Raw genomic sequence first — 17,629 nt, 5'->3', positions numbered from 1 at the left:
CCCTGTTCGATCGGGTTCAAGTCCGGGCTCTAGCTGGGCTACTCAAGGACATTCAGAGACTTGTCCCGAAGTCACTCCTGCATTGTCTTGGCTGTGTGCTTAGGGTCGTTGTCCTGTTGGAAGGCGAACCTTCACCCCAGTCTGAGGTCCTGAGCAGGTTTTCAATCAAGGAACTCGTTCATCTTTCCCCTCGATCCAGACAGGTCTCCCATTTGCTGAAAAACATCCCCACAGCATGATGCTGCCACAACCATGCTTCAAAAATGCAAATGTCATCAATTTCAGAATAAGGCTGCAAAGTAACAAAATGTGGGAAAAGGGGTCTGAATTCTTTACCGAATGCACTATAACAGTCTTAAATGTACTGAATTCAAGGGGGTTATGCAACCTTAAAGCACATGTACTGCACAAATGAACCTTCCTTTGACAAAAGACTAACTTTGTCATGCATTTACCAAAACAGTTGGTTTGTTCAACTGAATGCAAAACAAAAAAGTAATTGAGGGAAACCATTTTAAATCACAGAACTTTTAATTTCAAAAGAAATCCACATCCTCAGTTCAAGTTGGAAAGATACAAATACACTGGGTGGATGAGAGGCCAGGGGGATTTAGTAATACAGCTGCTGCAGAGGGGCAGTGCTGGCAGGTTATAATACACAAGGATCAGAGAATAGCCACTATAGCGCTGGGGAGAACCAAAAAAACTGCTTTCGTCAAAAAAAATCCAGAGCAAGCATATAATCGAATCTTTACATTTCATTCCGATCCATTAGCATTTTATAGAAACCAGTTTTAGATTAAAAATGTGGATAAACCATGGTACCCAAATAGCATGAAAAAAAGAGAAATAAAAATCAAATATCTAGTGGAGGAAGGGGCAGTAGAAGAGCAGCCATCTTGTGAGAAAAGCTGGTACCTCATCAATGGGGGAATTCAAGAGACATCTGAAACAGAGAGATTGAATAATGGATGAAAACAGCATGAAGACAGAAATGAGATGACAAGGTAATGCATTAAAATCTATTTTATGTGGCTGTAGGGATTGCTTTGTTTACTCTTCAAAAGCAAAATGGTGTATGGACAGAATGTGAAAACTGAAACTGATACTTACAACTAGCAGGCCTGGCGCCGTATCTTCGCATTATCTGGTCTTGTGTGAATTTCACAAAAGATTCGTATTGTTCTGCAACAGACGATTAAAAAGCCAATGGATTAGTACAAAACTGTGAATGTGCAGATTCACGTACCAGATAAGACCCCAACATGTGTTGATACATTTGATGCAAAAAATAACACTGTGCTTCAGCCTTTACTAAACATCAGCTAAAAGGTTGATCATATTAATCATTCCAGTCAGAGCAGATGTATATTCTAGAAACATTAGCAGTCCTGGCTAGTAGTGTCTAGTACATAAATCCATATCTGCCAAGAGCAGCCCCTAATTAAACAAGAACAATCAGCAGGACATTAGATAAGTCATTAAAAAGGTGTTCGGGGGGGGGAGCAGCAAATAGGCCTCTCCTATTGCACACAGGGTGCCATTTGTAGAAGTCTTTCTTCATTGCTAGTGCTAAAGGGTGTGAAAACATTTAAGATTTTCTTGAGACCGAACAAACTAAAGCCATTTTCACACGATCGTGCTGACCCGAACCACTGTGCAAGCTGAGATTTTCCAACTTTTTACATGGTTCCCATCATCTACAGTGGATGCATAACTATGCCAGCTCAGCTTGTTTCAGCGTGGCTCAGTAATGTGAAAAGCCATTTGACTGAGGTTTACTGTCCGTACCTGCAAGTTTTGTGTTGAGGATCTGTTCATACTCCTCCCGGATCTTCTCCTCGTGGTCTTTGAGCAAGCGCTCGCACAGGTAGCTCACTTGCCTCAGTGTGAACGACGGCTGGTCCTTCCTCGAGGCACCTGAGACACACAGTAACATTTTATGTAGACTGACACTGCCCATGCCATCTATACATACACTACAGGTCAGAGTTCACAATGTCCTCTCTAGGAATAAATGTCTGCGCAATAATTGATTCATTTCCGTTTGTCGCCCAAGCAGCAGCCTAGACCAATGGTTCCCAACCGATGTGCTGCGTGCCTAGAACTCAGGTGTTCACATGACTGGGCAGGGGTGCAGCTATGGGTGGGCATAGGCACACCCACTGGGGAGCCAGGACCTGCCAATCAGATAGAGTTTTTATCCACAAAAGGGCTTTACTACAGAGAGAAATACTCTTGAGTTTCATCAGCTGTCCTGATGGCTGGTCTCAGATGATCACGCAGCTGAGAAGCCAGATGTAATGTTTTTTACATTTATTTTTATTGTCACAGAAAATGATTTGCGGAATTAATCAGATGATATCTGAGGTCATTACCACTAAATAAATTAGGGCCATTTTAGGTGTGCCGCAGAATTTAATATCCCATCAAGATGTGCCATGGTTAGAAAAAAGGCACAAAAGTGGCACTAACGAGGCCCGGTCGCCAAGTCTCCTGAGCTTGGAGCTGGATCCAGGGGAAGGCTGAATGATTCATGCCCTGAGATTTTAAGTGTACTTTGACCCATTCTGAATTTCTGACCAAAGCTTTTAAAAGCTAAATTCCAGGCAATAGTCTCAGAACTAGACGAGAAGTATAATTACTAGAAAGAAGTGACAGATATTCACATTCAAGTCAATGGTCTCCCGAGTGGCGCAATGGTTTAAGGCACTGCATCGCAGTGCTAGAGGCGTCACGACTGATCCTGGGCTGTATCACAACTGGCTGTGAACGTCCCATAGGGCGGCGCACAATTGGCCCAGCGTCGTCCGGGTTAGGGGAGGGTTTGGCTGGGGTAGGCAGTCATGTAAATAAGAACTTGTTCTTAAGAAGAGGGCACTGACTAGCTATACTTGAGCCAATGGGAGCTATAAAAACATATACCGACTCCAAGCATCCTTATGTAACGTCTATGGAGGCTGAAATGTTTGGGGTTTGTATTACCACTGCATGCTCACACTGAACACCATATGAGCGGTGTCGGGGTTTGGCAGGTGACTCAGTTGGCCCCCCCCCCCCCCCCCGTGCACACACACACACACACACCTCACCTGGTGGGGAGCTGGGGGCGGTGAGGGAGGAGCTAGGAGCATCGGTGGAGCTACAGGCAGCCTCACTCTGGTTGAAGGCCCCCTCCAGCTGCCGCCGCCTCTGGTAGCGGCTGTACTCCTGACAGATGTTCTGGAAGATCTGCTCTGTAGAGGGGACAGAACACAGGGGACATGGTCATAAACAGGGCTGGGAACAACCAGCACTCAGAGGACAAATAAAGCCTGGTGCACGAATATGAAGATGGTGCCCGTCTAGTTGATTTTAGAAGACAACTAGCCACAGCCTGCCTTGAATACCCCCCCCAAAAAATGTTTATTAAAAAAGGTGACCGGTTTCTTTTTAGATGGTCTCTGATCATCGCAAACCAGCCATGTCAGAACATAGGCATTTTCAGAAGCTGAATGTGTTCCAAAATTGCATGTTGTTGATCACTACAAGCTAGTCATGCTATAGGCCTAGTAGATGTAGTGTTCAATGATAGAATGTTTTCCTCAAGCCTCATTGAAGGCCAACAGCTATGCACACAACCTGTGAGCTGCAGTGTTCAGCTGATGTGGTTTTCAAAACAAAACAAATAAAACGCACTAACAGGAAGGAGCGCTTTAAAGCTGGGCGAGACTAACGTCAGCGACAAACACACACCAGCTGTGTCAACCCCCACAGCACACTTGCGTGCACATGCATACACTTCCTCAGAAAGAAACCAACCCTTCTGAGATCCCGTGAATGGCGAGAAGGGGCGAAGGAGTTCCTTTCACTTCTTCCTTCAAATCTTTCAGGAATTGTGATTCATCCATAGCTGACTGGGAGACAGTCAGGCTTAACAGGTCTTCATGTCTGTGAGAGGCCAACTAAGCCAAGACAAAAATGGTAGACTGGTTGTCTTGTACCAGCATGTCTGGCAATAACACAGCAAGAAAACTACCTGAATAGCAGAGTGATTTATTTAGATAGATCTGGGTGACATCTGACTGCAATGCAGAGGGCAGGAAGGAGTGTGAAACAGGGCACCGGTCTGACATGCTACAGCCTCCTTTCCAGAAAAACTGGGTTGGGTTTCATCCTCCAAGCTCTTTGATCACTGCAGAGCTGGGCTTCAGCCAGGCTGCATCCCTAATGGCACCCTATTCTCCATGTAGAGCCCTGGTCAAAAGGTAGGGCACTAGGCTTTAAAAAGGGATTAGGGTGCCATTTGGGATGAGGTAATCTAACGTAGCAGGCGTAAACACCCGAGCGGAGTTCCCACATCCGGTTCTCAACGGAAAAGGAAGCTAGGTAGAATTAGCTTCAGCCCTGAAAACCGGATGCATCCGGTTGTTGGCAACACCACTAAGCCTTGGAACAAGCCTAGAGACCTGTGGGCAGAGCTAGGCCCTACATGTGCTCAGGCAGTGGTGGTACCCACTCTTCTTAGCCTAAGCAGTGGGACTGCAGCCTTTTGACTTCAGTTCAGTGCCAATTCCAGTATTCAGCAAGCAATCCTGGAGGGAAATTGCTAGCCCCTAATTGGTAAAGACTTTTCTTGGCAAGGAGTCCATATGCCACTGGAAACCTTTTCAAATCAGATCCGCTAAGATCTGGCACCTCACTTGCAAGGTTTTTGACTAGGCCATGTTCAATAAGAGCATTAGCAAACATACAAAGACCGCTAAACCCATCAACCTGGTACTAAACTGAAAATTCACAGACTGGGTCTAAAGTTAAAAATATATATTGGGAGCCAGTGTTGATAGCCAGAGTGTGAAAGGAGGACTTATCCTTATTCTGCCTCGAAGGGTGAAGGGCCTGTGTGCACCATTCTAGGGAGGCCTGCCTCATTTATCTTTGGTTGAGAGAGCAACAGCCATATCTAGGTAAGAGCAAACATGGGGTGTGGGGGTAGCAGGTAACCTAGTGGTTAGAGCGTTGGGCCAGTAACCGAAAGGTTGCTAGATTGAATCCCCGAACTGACAAGCTGTCTTTCTGCCCCTGAACAAGGCAGTTAACCCACTGTTCCTAGGCAGTCTTTGTAAGTACAAAGTTGTTCTTAACTGACTTGCCAAGTTAAATCAAATTAAAAACATGCATGTCTCCATGAGCTGTTCTGCGGGGGAAGCTAGCTTGCCAGCCTAGATGGGCACGTTCTCAATTCAGACTTCCTCACCTCCACAAAATGCATCATAAGCAGCAGTAGTCCGCAGGGAGGGACATAGAATGTGTCCAATGCACTCTGTAGAGGCAACGAGAGAACTGAATCTAGGCAATATCAATTGAAAACTAGCCTTTTTCAGGTGTCATTTTGAGAGTGAGATTGCCAGTCAGTCACATGGCTAGCTCTGTATTATCAAGCTTCAAATTAGCAGAGTACATGACAAAAGTAGCAGAGGGGTTGATGAGCTGAAGCCTTCCTGTGTTAATGCAGCTCTAATATGACAGGCTGTGTTTATTTAGCCACTGCTAAACTTTCCTAACTTAATAAAAAGCTGTACTTATCCCAGAGACCGGAGTATATGAAGGGGGCTAGACTAGACCTGGATGGCTTCCTCCTTGCAAAGTTCAGTTGAGGCGTGACTCAAAATGTTTCACGATGCTGCATGAACGGACTAGTTGAAAGGCCACTGTGTCAGAGTGTCTGCCAATGCTACCCCAAACAGATTGGTGCAATGAGCTATTAGCTTGAGCGTCGCATTGTTTATCTAAATAGCTTACCTACAATGAGGCTTAAGCCCAAATCATAAGTCACTCCCTAACATTAAGTAGTCAAAAGGTTTGATTCTTTATGTCGGTGCCATGACAGCAAAAGTCACCAGCATCTCAATCTCCATTCCTGTAGGCTACATTTTGAGACACTCCATTTGATACATGGGTTTCTTCCCAGTACGGGACTTCCTATGAGTGCACGAAATTACATCATTGAATTAATATTGGGATTCCATGTAACTAACGGATCTCTGCAGGCCTCGACGTAAAGATTCATTTAACTTTTGAGATGCATGACCTTTTGTGGTAGCATAAACATGTGATATTTTCATCTGATTGTCAAACAAACCACTTCAAAAAGGGCTCCTTTACTAGGCTACACACACGCAACATATTTCCAGCATCCAAACAGTGGTGAATGGAAATAGACATCTGTTAGGAAAAACACCACCGAGTGGAATGACATTTTGTCGATTGTCATTAGGCCAGAACTCATGCATCCACTGCTGTCCGAGCGTCAGCCATTCATCTCTGCCGTGGCAAAATGTCAGTGTTCTCGTCGAACCACATTGAATTTGAGCGTAGGCTATACCACCCGTTTTAAAGGACATACTCATTTTTCATGCCTCTGACATGCAGATGGCTAATGTTAAATAATGGTGTAATAGCCTCGTGTTCTTGACATTGCTTTAATTCTTGTAATAGGCAATGTTTTACCCGTATGGCATACCGCCACTATTTATTTGGCTGGGACGCCATACTGGACCTCCTTAATTTCACCCCCTGATTTGATCAAACGCATTAAGTTGATAAGAGACATCCTTTTCCAAATCAGGGCACATCTGGACTTGGGTGTCTGTGCTGAATGATCTCAGAGCTCCAGAGTAACATTTTGAGTGACAAGTGAAATCCCTCCCCTGCTGCCAGTCACTGCCAGCCAGGCCAGCACTGCCAACCACCAGAATACCAATCTTAGGGTGTTGCCTAGCAACAATGACCCTGTCACGGCCAGGCCAAAGCAATCAATCACGGAGACTTCCTGCGAGAGGGAAAAGCCTCAGCTAAAAGGCTTAGGGAGAACAAACAAAAACAGTGTATAAGGAAAGAGATTGGCCAGATAAGTTGGACGTGGGGGACAGCGGTTGGCGGTGAAGAAAAAAAAAAAAATAGTCAGTTCGACTCATTTCACCCTCCATTGCTGAAGTATAGTGGGGGGACTTACGGACTGCAAAGCCGCCAGGAAGCAGGCTGTATTGTGGGTCAGGACAAGTTGATGTAGCAAAGACCCTGTTAAAGTATAGAGACATCATTGGTTGCTACTAGAGCATGACTATGGGTGGGAACTGGCCACAGGGCTTAAATCACTGCCGGGAAGTTGGGGTATAATGAATTGAAGGAAAATTCTGGCGACAAGTACCAGGCTAGCTAGGCTCACGCTGTGCTGAACATTAGCACAGAGTAGGTCAGGTTGCAGTATTCTTCAAAACACAAACCAGCTTAATTTATTGCACAAGGTAAGAACCTGGAAGGTATTAAGAAATTCTGCACATAGATTTAAATTCAACATACCCCAACTCAGTGACCCACTGAAGACATCTGAGCTGATGCAGTCCGTCATGACAATACAGCACACGTACCACAAGTAGGGATGTGAACGTGGTCAGTCGTGTGTAGAATATTCTAGCCAATTCATTGATGGTAGGCCCTACTTTACTGAAGTTGCGAGCCATTGCAAGACAAGAAATGCAAGAGTTCCATTGCGAGATGCAGCTTTTGATTGCCAATAGATGGGCCTAGTGCACGGTTCTGTCTGCCTGCCTGGTGGTCGACCTGCCTATACTGTGTCCCACACCGTCCCTCGCTAGGAAAGACGTGTGTGTGTGTGTGTGTGTGTGTGTGTGTGTGTGTTCGCAGAAGTACGGCAACTAGATCAGTCTCCTCCATTCCAAAAATACTGATTCTTAGGGGTCGATTCCGAATCTTGACACTCAGAAATGGGAGTGAACTTATTGGACGGTGTCGTGACATTGGTATTATTAATGCAATGATTGCTATTTGTTGAATAATTAACCATTTTATAATTAAGTGATTAAATTAAAAACAGGTAACCATTAACTCAGTAAAATGTGGCAACATGGGAAAAGTTTAATGTTACCGTTTCCCAAATTACCTCAAAGAATGAGAATATCGATTTCATAGCAGTCACTAATTAATTTCCTAATAAGTCTCATTCTGAACATTGCATAATTTTTTAATCTGCACAAATCCAGGTCTCACTAAATCATTCTGTACCACACAAATTGAGTTTATCATTTACTTACTAACAAGCTAAACGATAATATTAAAAGAAAGTCTAGGTTATTGGTTCGAACTTAATACAAATGGCAACAGGTCCCTAGCGGACCAACACAATAGGACACGTTACACAAGATGGAGATTTAAAGAACGAATAAGTGCATGAGAAAAACACACTTCGATACATTTGTAGACCGTTTAGTTTAACCCTAACACCTTACCATGAACTGCCACTTTTATGGGTCAGAATTATAATGAACGTATTTTCTTGAAGGTCTCCGTTGGGTATCTACTTATGTAACCGAGTTCCGCTTAGTGGGATAGGCTTGGCCAACACCCGTTTCTTTTGATGGCCTCTCCTTTGTTATCCGGTGTAATTATCTGATTGTGACATCTTGTGGCCAATTTCTTTCTCTTAGTCATCTGCTTCCTTGCGCTCGGACTGTGAGGGTGGGTTTCCGAGGAGGCTAATCAGCAGTGTCGACGCACCCAGCTTGGGTTGGGGGGCTGTGGAGAGAACGGATGACTTGAAGAGAAACAACCGGTTGGTTCTTCTTGAATTCACCGTCTTAGATAATGTAACCAACAATGGCCTTGATTGTTAAGAGGTTCCTTTGTCGTCCTCCTCATGCATTTGGAGTCACGGCTAATCGTGGACCTCGGCTGCAGTGCGAGGTCAACTTAGTCTGGTATGTAAATTCTTGACTCCAGTTTTATACCCTCGGACATGCCTTCTGGGTTCCCTGGAGCGTAGCTCGTTACAAGGCAAGGTATTACAACTTACCAGGATCTCATGTAGACAACTATCACAGTTCATCTTTACATATCCAGATCAAATAGTGTTTATTTTCTACACAACGCACAGTATGTAAACATGTACAGTTGAAGTCGGACGTTTACATACACCTTAACCAAACACATTTAAACTCAGTTTCACAATTCCTGACATTTAATCCTAGTAAGAATTCCGTCTTAGGTCAGTTAGGATCACCACTTTATTTTAAGAAAGTGAAATGTCAGAATGATAGTAGAGAGAATGATTTATTTCAGCTTTCATTTCTTTCATCACATTCCCAGTGGGTCAGAAGTTTACATACTCTCAATTAGTATTTGGTAGCATTGCTTTTAAATCGTTCAACTTGGGTCAAACGTTTCAGGTAGCCTTCTACAATAAGTTGGGTGAATTTTGGCCCATTCCTCCTGACAGAGCTGGTGTAACCGAGTCAGGTTTGTAGGCCTCCTTGCTCGCACATGCTTTTTCAGTTCTGCCCACAAATCCTTTTCTATAGGATTGAGGTCAGGGCTTTGTGATGGCCAATCCAATACCTTGACTTTGTTGTCCTTAAGCCATTTTGCCACAACTTTGGAAGTACGCTTGGGGTCATTGTCCATTTGTAAGACCCATTTGCGACCAGGCTATAACTTCCTGACTGATGTCTTGAGATGTTGCTTCAATATATCCACATACTTTTCCTGCCTCATGATGCCATCCGTTTTGTGAAGTGCACCACTCCCTATGACGGCTGTGTGGTCCCCATAGTGTTTATACTTGCATACGATTGTTTGTACAGATGAACGTGGTACCTTCAGGCGTTTGGAAATTGCTCCCAAGGATGAACCAGACTTGTGGAGGCCTACAATTCTTTTTCTGAGGTCTTGGCTGATTTATTTTTATTTTCCCATGAAAATCACTGAGTTTGAAGGTAGGCCTTGAAATACATCCACAGGTACACCTCCAATTGACTCCAATGATGCCAATAAGCCTATCAGAAGCTTCTAAAGCCATGACATAATTTTCTAGAATTTCCCAAGCTGTTGAAAGGCTCAGTCAACTTAGTGTATGCAAACTTCTGACCCACTGGAATTGTGATAGTGAATTATAAGTGAAATAATCTGTCTGTAAACAGTTGTTGAAAAAATGAGATGTAGAAAAAGTAGATGTCCTAACCGACTTGCCAAAACTATAGTTTGTTAACGAGAAATTTGTGGAGTGGCTGAAAAACGAGTTAATGACTTTAACCTTAAGTGTATGCAAACTTACATATTTTGAGTTGTGAAAAACCATATAATTACTGGCCAGACAACTTTCAAAAACAGAATGACTGAATTCAAAGTAAAAATGTTTAACTAGGGAATTAAGCTCTTCTCCCAAGGACATCAATGACAGATTCCGTAAGTTTTACGAGAGACTATATAGGCACATCTAAAGCAGATCCGAACCCTTTAATCATGCAAAACATTTGGAAAGACTAATCTCCCTGCCCTGAACCAGGAATATTCTAACTTCCAGAATAAGAAATCTGAGAAATTCGAGTAACAATTACATCTCTAAAAAGCGACAAGACCCCAGGCCCAGATGGATTCCCTGGTGAATTCTATAAAACATTAAGCAACATTCTCTCCCTACCTGTACAGGCCAATGAGGATGGAGCGCTCCCACCTACTTGAATGTGGTAGCTATTACAGTTATACATAAGAAGGGTAAAGATACGGTAGAAGCAGGACCAGAAGATCTTTACAAAAACTCTGGCTAACAGGCTTAGCACTTTAGTGGGCAAATTGGTCCAGTAGGACCAGACCGGCATCATGCCCGACAGAAACTCATTCTTCAACATTATGTAGCGCCTCTTCAACATGATGTATTCTCAGGTTACCCAACATTGACCTTGCCGTTACATCTTAATGCTGAAAAAGCCTTTGACCAATTTGAGTCGTCCTATTTGTGGTTCTACAGAAATGTAATATTGGAGACACGTTCATAAAAAATAAAAAATAAAAAAATGGAGCCAGCTTCTATATAGGAACCCCATGTGCAAGAATAATGTGGGGCGGCAGGGTAGCCTAGTGGTTAGAGCATTGGACTAGCAACCGAAAGGTTGCAAGTTCAAATCCCTGAGCTGACAAGGTACAAATCTGTCGTTCTGCCCCTGAACAGGCAGTTAACCCACTGTTCCTAGGCCGTCATTGAAAATAAGAATTTGTTCTTAACTGACTTGCCTGGTTAAATAAAGGTAAAAAAAATAAAAAAGAATCAAGAAACCTATCAGTCACCCTGATTTAACCTTTAGAGGGACAAAACAAGGTTGTGCGCTGTCGCCTCTGCTTTTTGCTCTAGCCATTGAACCCTGCTCAAGAGGTCAGATCTCACAACAATACAAGGCTATAATACTAAAGACGTAAATAAGATCTCTATACGCAGATGACATTCTCTATGTAACAGAACCACAATCCAGTATTCCAGTTTTTAAAAAAAATTTATTAACCTGTTTGGTACCTTCTTGTGACATAGAACCAATTGGAACAAGAGCAAACTAATGCCCAGTCAGTTGCAAAACCCCTCTTGGTTAGAACATCTTCCATTTAAGTGCACTCTTCAGAAATGTTTTCCTACCTAGTAATTGTAGTTACCAAACAACGCTCCTCTGTATTTAAAATAGAATTTCCCACCTATGATGCAAAAATTCAAGGCAAACATACATTTTAGAGAACTCCCAATTTCCCTGCTCAGAAGAATGAATGCCAGCAAGATGGTCTACCTCCAGCAAATGCTTTACCTAATCCAAAACATCATGGTATTTCATACCCAAGTCCTTTAACGAACAACTGGACTCGATTATAAAAAAAACAGAGGAGAGGTTGTTTTTTTTAAACACCTTGGTAAGTCCAGATTATTATTATTTTTTTACCTTTATATAACTAGCCAAGTCAGCTAAGAACAAAATCCTATTTACAATGACGGCCTACCGACTGACTCTTCCAAATGTTATATTTTCCTATTGGGCCGCTAACCTCTGTGCTGTTACGTTTTGGCTGCTCACTTAGTATGGAGCGTGAGGATTGCCACCCCTTTATTGGTGCTGTGGTTATGTCCCGTCAATTTGGAGATGTCACTTTGTAGTAATAATCATATTATACATACCACAGCCCGTATCTGGAAGCAATTATTATTTTTATTACCGTCGCAGGAATGATATTGGCCTACCTATAGTGCCCCGCTTACCTTGATAACAACTGAGCAATGGGGAGAGCTAGGGATCAATAGCATAGGGGATCTATATATAGAAGGGACCTTTGCTTCCTTTGATTTGCTGAGGGAAACCTGTAATCTACCCAAAAGTAACTTCTTCAGATACCTACAGAATAGAGGCCAAGTTATAGACATTCCTCCTACATCTGGAACTGCTAAACCTTCCATATACACCATTCTTATGTGGGTTCAATTAAAAACTATAATTGGGCAAAGAAATGGGAGTCAAAGTTGGAAAGGTAAAGGAATTCCCTCTCAACCAATACAGCATAGGATTGACAAAGACTTCATGTTTAAAAAACATGGATGAGCTAGTTAAAAATTCAAAATTTAAAGCAGGCCTTTCTTTTGGATATAGAGCTCCCTAAATAGCAGAAAACAGATTGTACAGACAACTTCCCTGCCAGTTGTTGACACTATTTACCAGATTGCAGCAGCCACTACTCTTAAACCTTTGGATGCCTTCTACCATAGCACCTTCTACCTCCGCATCCTGATTGGAAAAGGTTGTCTGGTCCTCATTAAAATCCCTGTAGATCAGTTAATTATTCCAATCAAGTGGGCTGAAGAGGGAGAAGGAGGAGAACCCGTCCATGTGCCCTGGGAACTACAACAAAGGAAACCTGACTGGTTTGTAGGGAATGCCAATAAATATGCAGGGGGGGGATGGACAGAAGAAACTGCCTTCACTGGCAAACCAATGTCTGCAGACACACCAACATCTTACATTCCTTTCCCCTCTGCAGTATGTAATTCAGCAAGCGAGGCGGATACTGAGTAAAATGCCAGTGTACATTGAGGATAGCTGGCATGTACATACACAAAAGCCATTAAAGTGGTGAAAGAAAACCCAACTAATCAAGAGAAAGGGGCTAAATTGCAGAAGGAGATTGTGTGCACTGCACACAGGAAGGCAGACAAACACCTCTTCCTCCATCTGCCCGTTACACGAGCTTCTTCAGCTGTTGAAACCTGCATGCGTGTAAACCTGCCAACACCCTTGTGACGTTGCTAGATTTTCTGCTTCGTACATCAAAAGTGCCATCAGCCTTATCTTGTGATGGATCAGGTTTTTTTCTGGATCAAAGAGGGGCTTAGGTGGGGGCTGTGGTGGGTCCGTTGGCACAGCCGGATGAGAATTCTAGAGGCCCCCTTAACAGAGTTTCATTTTTAAGCCAATTTCTTGCAATTCTACAAAATGTCTCCATGGAGCGGAGATAAAATGGACAAATTTAAAGCTAATTTTTAAATAATTCTAAAACATTTAGCAATTGAGCGGAGAATATTTTTTTGCAGTTTAAAGCAAATTTCCTGTGATTCCACACATTCTGCCATTGAGATGCTATTTTCCTGCATTTTGCCATGTCCTATGCAGTTTTATTTTGCTCAAACATAATAAAATGAAAAGGTATTGTTTAGAATTTTCAATTCTCTCCTAGACTTTATTTCAGTGATTGTTAGTTCACAAAAGACACATACTATATATCTGGTTTCAGTTGTTTAATTTTACACAAAGCGTTATTCCCCATCCAGAAAATTAATACAGCGTTTGGACTTAAGCGTCTCGAAAAAATGCTTAGGTGGAGCCCCTAATGATTTCACTGGCAGATAAATCCTGGATACACAGCTTCTCCTTTTCAAAAGAGAGAAAAAATACAAATGGAGCTATGAAACAAGTCCTTGTCCAAACAAACAGGCTTAGGACTAGCCTACATGTCAGTTGCGCAATCGGATTTGGTGCGAGGGGCTAGACTAGACAGGACCAGGCCAACTGTCTTTGTTTGGCTTTGTCCAGAACTGGGAAGCCAGTCACACAGTTCCCATTTCACTTCCACTATCAGCAAGTCATAGCTTATGTAGGAACCCACAGTTCATGCCAAGCACAAATATCTCAAGGACAGAACATTTCAAAGCTACTGCCTAATATCCGCTCACCATTTCTGATATCAGTCATTTTGCAGTAATATTGTCAGAGGACAAAAGTGGTTGGGGAATGTTAAGGTATTCACTCTGTGGGCATTCAATTAGGTACATTCCAGAAGAGCGCTCACCCCTTTCAAAAGGTCAATGGGTGCCATGAATAATACCAATTCCGGAGTGGTACAGCAGTCTAAAGCACTCCATCTCAGTGCAAGACGCATCCTTACAGTCCCCTGGTTCGAATCCATGCTGTACCACATCCGGCTATGAGGGCAGCACACAATTGTCCCAGCGTCGTCCGGGTTTGACCATCACCGTAAATAAGAATATGTTCTTAACTGACTTGCCTAGTTAAATAAAGGTTAAATACAAATAAAAACCACAGGTGGGGCTATGGGAGTTCTCCATGAGAGTTCAGTGTGTGCCCAGTTCAGTGTGTGCCCATTTTCAGAGTGAGGTTGTCACAATGCCAACATATTACTAATAATGTGATACTTGGCCTGGTATCACAATACCAAGTAGTATCATGATACCACAGAGTTTGCGCCCCCCCGCCATCACGATACTAAGGACACCTGTTCCCATTCTATATGTTCAGCACGTGTGCTGCACAAAACCTTGTCCCTGACATTCACACCTCTACTCAATCCAACACATTAAATGCTATTTATCCCTTTTTCCAGTGCCATCCACATTTTTGTCAGCTAGCCGGCCAGGTAACATGACAAAACAAAACAGTTTGTTGTGGGATGTGGTAACTTCGGTAACATGGGGGATAACTTTTGAGTGATTTTCAGTGATATAAAGGCACAAGCATGACTGTTACTGTGGTCTGCTTTTCCTCTATGGCTGTGGCACTCTGACGCTGCGTGACAGCGATGCCTAGTCAGACGGGCCTGCTTGTTACAGGCTAAATTAAAAACATTCAATGCGAGCCGCACCAATAATTAAACAAATGTAACAAAATAAAGTACTGCCTGCACACCCCAGCTAAATAACATTTTAAAACAGATGCACAGAAAGAACAGATGGAGAAAAGCAGCTGAGTAGACTAATGGCTGGTTAAGGGTTGCGGCTGGCTGCTTACAGCTGCCACACGTGATATTGGATGAAGCTCTCAATCTGATATGCCATATCTGGCATCGTACTCTGAACTCTGATATTCTAGTTGTAGGACACGTAAGGATGCATTTTGCAGGCAGACAGACAGACAGGTAGTGATCACACCAGGGGAAGGTCTGTTTGATCTGCTCTTTTATTGCGCAGTGGGTAATATACTGAGTCTGCAAACATGGTCAACCCCCCCCCCCCCCCTTACGGGTCTAAACGATTCACATGGATTACCTATATTGAGATCAATCTGGAGGTGAAAGAAACACCCGTTTAGGCAAGGTGCTGGCTAGCGGAGTAGAACACTTGAAAAATAAAAAAGGAGAGCTGCACAACAGGAACTCCGATGCAATGATTTTATAACCAACATTTTGACAGAAATAGCCGTCTTCATCAGGGTATAATGGTGAAGAGATCAAAACAATGAATAAGTTGGCATCCATGCAAATATGTAAAAAAAAAAAAAAAAAAGGTGCAACCACCAACTGCCTTGGTTAGGGGCTGAAGGAAAAGCAGTCAACAATTTAAAGAGACAGGCCAGACAAAGACAAACCAGGGGGGTTAACCAGTTAACCAGGAGGCAGTACACCCTACACTCTTAGGTTTTTGAGTCATTGAAATTATCTTTGTGACAGGAGGAGCTGCCCAGCCATTGAACTGCAGCAGGATGCAGGGCTTGAATTAGGGTTATACTCAGCTAAATTTGAGTCTAGGAAAAGACTAATAAAACAAAATTTAAAAGACGTACTGGTGTGCACCAAACTGAATTTAAAAAAAAATTCGGCATGAAACAAACATGGGGTTCAAAATTAAAGATATGGGGGGGGGGGGGGGGGGGGGAGCATTGTAATCCTCCAGTTAACATATTATACACACACCTCAACAAATAAATACACACACCTCAACAAATAAATACTATCAAATTGTGCCAAGTGGGAGCAGGGTTTTAATTAGGGTTTAGACAGCTGTGAAGATTAGATGCTGTCAAATAGCTCGCCTCTATCCCGGTGACGGCACATTCAATGAGCTTTGTTGGATTGCAGTCGAGATATCCAGGTAATTATTTTGCCACCCCTGCAGCCCCCACACTGGCTCAATTCTCACAGGGGATAACCTTTTCAATCGGGTGGGCAGGATAGGTGCGAGCATAAAGGAGTAGAACAATGCCCTCTCAGCCCAGGGAAAAGCGAGAAGGTACAAAAAAAAAAATCCTGCGTTCCCACACTTCTAAACGAAAAGGCTTGGGCGTTTCAATGCAGCGTTCTACTACATAAAAATGAAGTCTGCTCATTGAATAAAGTGGGTTAAATGTACAGCACTAAGTACCTAGTTAGGCAACCTCAACTGGTCATTGCTAACTTCGCATGTTTTATTTTAGTCACACGAAACAGATCTTTGATTGTGGACCATGCAAAGAAAGCATGTAATGTTACGTTAGCTAACTAGCTGGGTTGGGGTTGTTATGCAGCTAGCTTAGCAAGCTGACTACAAAACATGCCATTTTTGCTTTGTGTCATAGATAATGGTGCTAGCTAGCTAACATGCCAGGCAATTCAAATTAATTCCTTAATATATTAGTCAACGACTAACTAGTTAGCCAGCTATGACGTTAGGTTAGCTATCTAACTGCGTTCAGTTAACGTTACAGAGCAAACGTTAAGCTAGCTACTGTAACGTTAGGTACCTAACTAGCTAACGTTAGCTTATATACACCAACCCCCATTCTCGAGAATCACCCATTCCACTCCACTCCACCCTAACCCCCTCCCCATATCACCCCCCTGAAATGCAGCTAAATCCAACTATTGACAATTTCTTACCTGGAGTTAGCCTGTGCTCTCCTCCCATAGCCGGGGGAGACATCGAGTGTGATGATGGGCAGTCAACTGGCGGACGGAGGTTGCACCTTTGAGGGGACGGGGTGCTTGGAGCCCCCGGTAGTGCATTGCACCTTCTTCGCTTAGGAGACTGAGGACTGAGTAGGGCCTCGAACTCCATCGAGCGCTTTAACGTAGCTCCACACGCCATCGTGCCTGCTCAAAAGAGACAACGAAGATGTACGGTAGACAAACGAAAAATATATTCTAAAAATGCTGTAGTCGATTTTCTCTTTTCTGTGACCCTCTCTTCACAACAACGGTTTGCCGAAACCGGGATAGTGAGCCAACCAACTGCGGTGCCTATCGACTGAATTTCTAAAACGTCACAAGGGCCGACTGTACCATTCTACAAAAATAGGGAGAACTTAGTTTTCGGAAAATAAATTACTCCCGTAAAATGTTTCGTATAGAGCAAAATTGTGATATTTAGATTTTATTTGAGATTGTATCCATTCAACATACATGGGTGGTAAATTTGGGTAATGATGTACTACTTTACACGTTTATTGTTGTCATCCGCCACTTTTCTTTTATGACGAGTATTTTCAGTTTAACTCAAATTTGAGGTTAACGAGAGCACCGGATTGTTTTTTAATCGGTTGACGAGAGTGGCTTTTCTGCTCCT

At 43.1% G+C, this 17,629-nt stretch overlaps 1 protein-coding gene across 1 annotated transcript; it reads right to left on the bottom strand.

Moving 5' to 3' along the window:
* Nucleotides 1–510: 510 nt before the first annotated feature.
* LOC109909846 (akirin-1-like) lies at nt 511–17,339 on the bottom strand. Its single transcript, XM_020508906.2, has 5 exons — nt 16,945–17,339; nt 3,093–3,236; nt 1,792–1,920; nt 1,114–1,185; nt 511–946 (listed from the first exon to the last, which is right to left on the bottom strand). Exons 1-5 carry the CDS (start codon nt 17,150–17,152, stop codon nt 936–938), a joined length of 564 nt encoding a protein of 187 aa, XP_020364495.1. The 5' UTR covers nt 17,153–17,339; the 3' UTR covers nt 511–935.
* Nucleotides 17,340–17,629: the final 290 nt, after the last annotated feature.

This window comes from Oncorhynchus kisutch, linkage group LG2 (genome assembly GCF_002021735.2).
Source record: "Oncorhynchus kisutch isolate 150728-3 linkage group LG2, Okis_V2, whole genome shotgun sequence".
Classification (NCBI taxonomy): Eukaryota; Metazoa; Chordata; class Actinopteri; order Salmoniformes; family Salmonidae; genus Oncorhynchus; species Oncorhynchus kisutch.
Note: the sequence above shows the minus strand (reverse complement) of the source record. Positions and strands in the feature narration are given on the sequence as shown.

Excerpts from the sequence above, each read along its gene's own strand:
- LOC109909846 (XM_020508906.2), bottom strand. The coding sequence starts at position 17,152 with ATGGCGTGTGGAGCTACGTTAAAGCGCTCGATGGAGTTCGAGGCCCTA. Across the intron at positions 3,237-16,944 it reads AGAGCACAGGCTAACTCCAG|AGCAGATCTTCCAGAACATC; the intron begins GTAAGAAATTGT and ends TCCCCTCTACAG. Across the intron at positions 1,186-1,791 it reads CCTCAACACAAAACTTGCAG|AACAATACGAATCTTTTGTG; the intron begins GTACGGACAGTA and ends CGTCTGTTGCAG.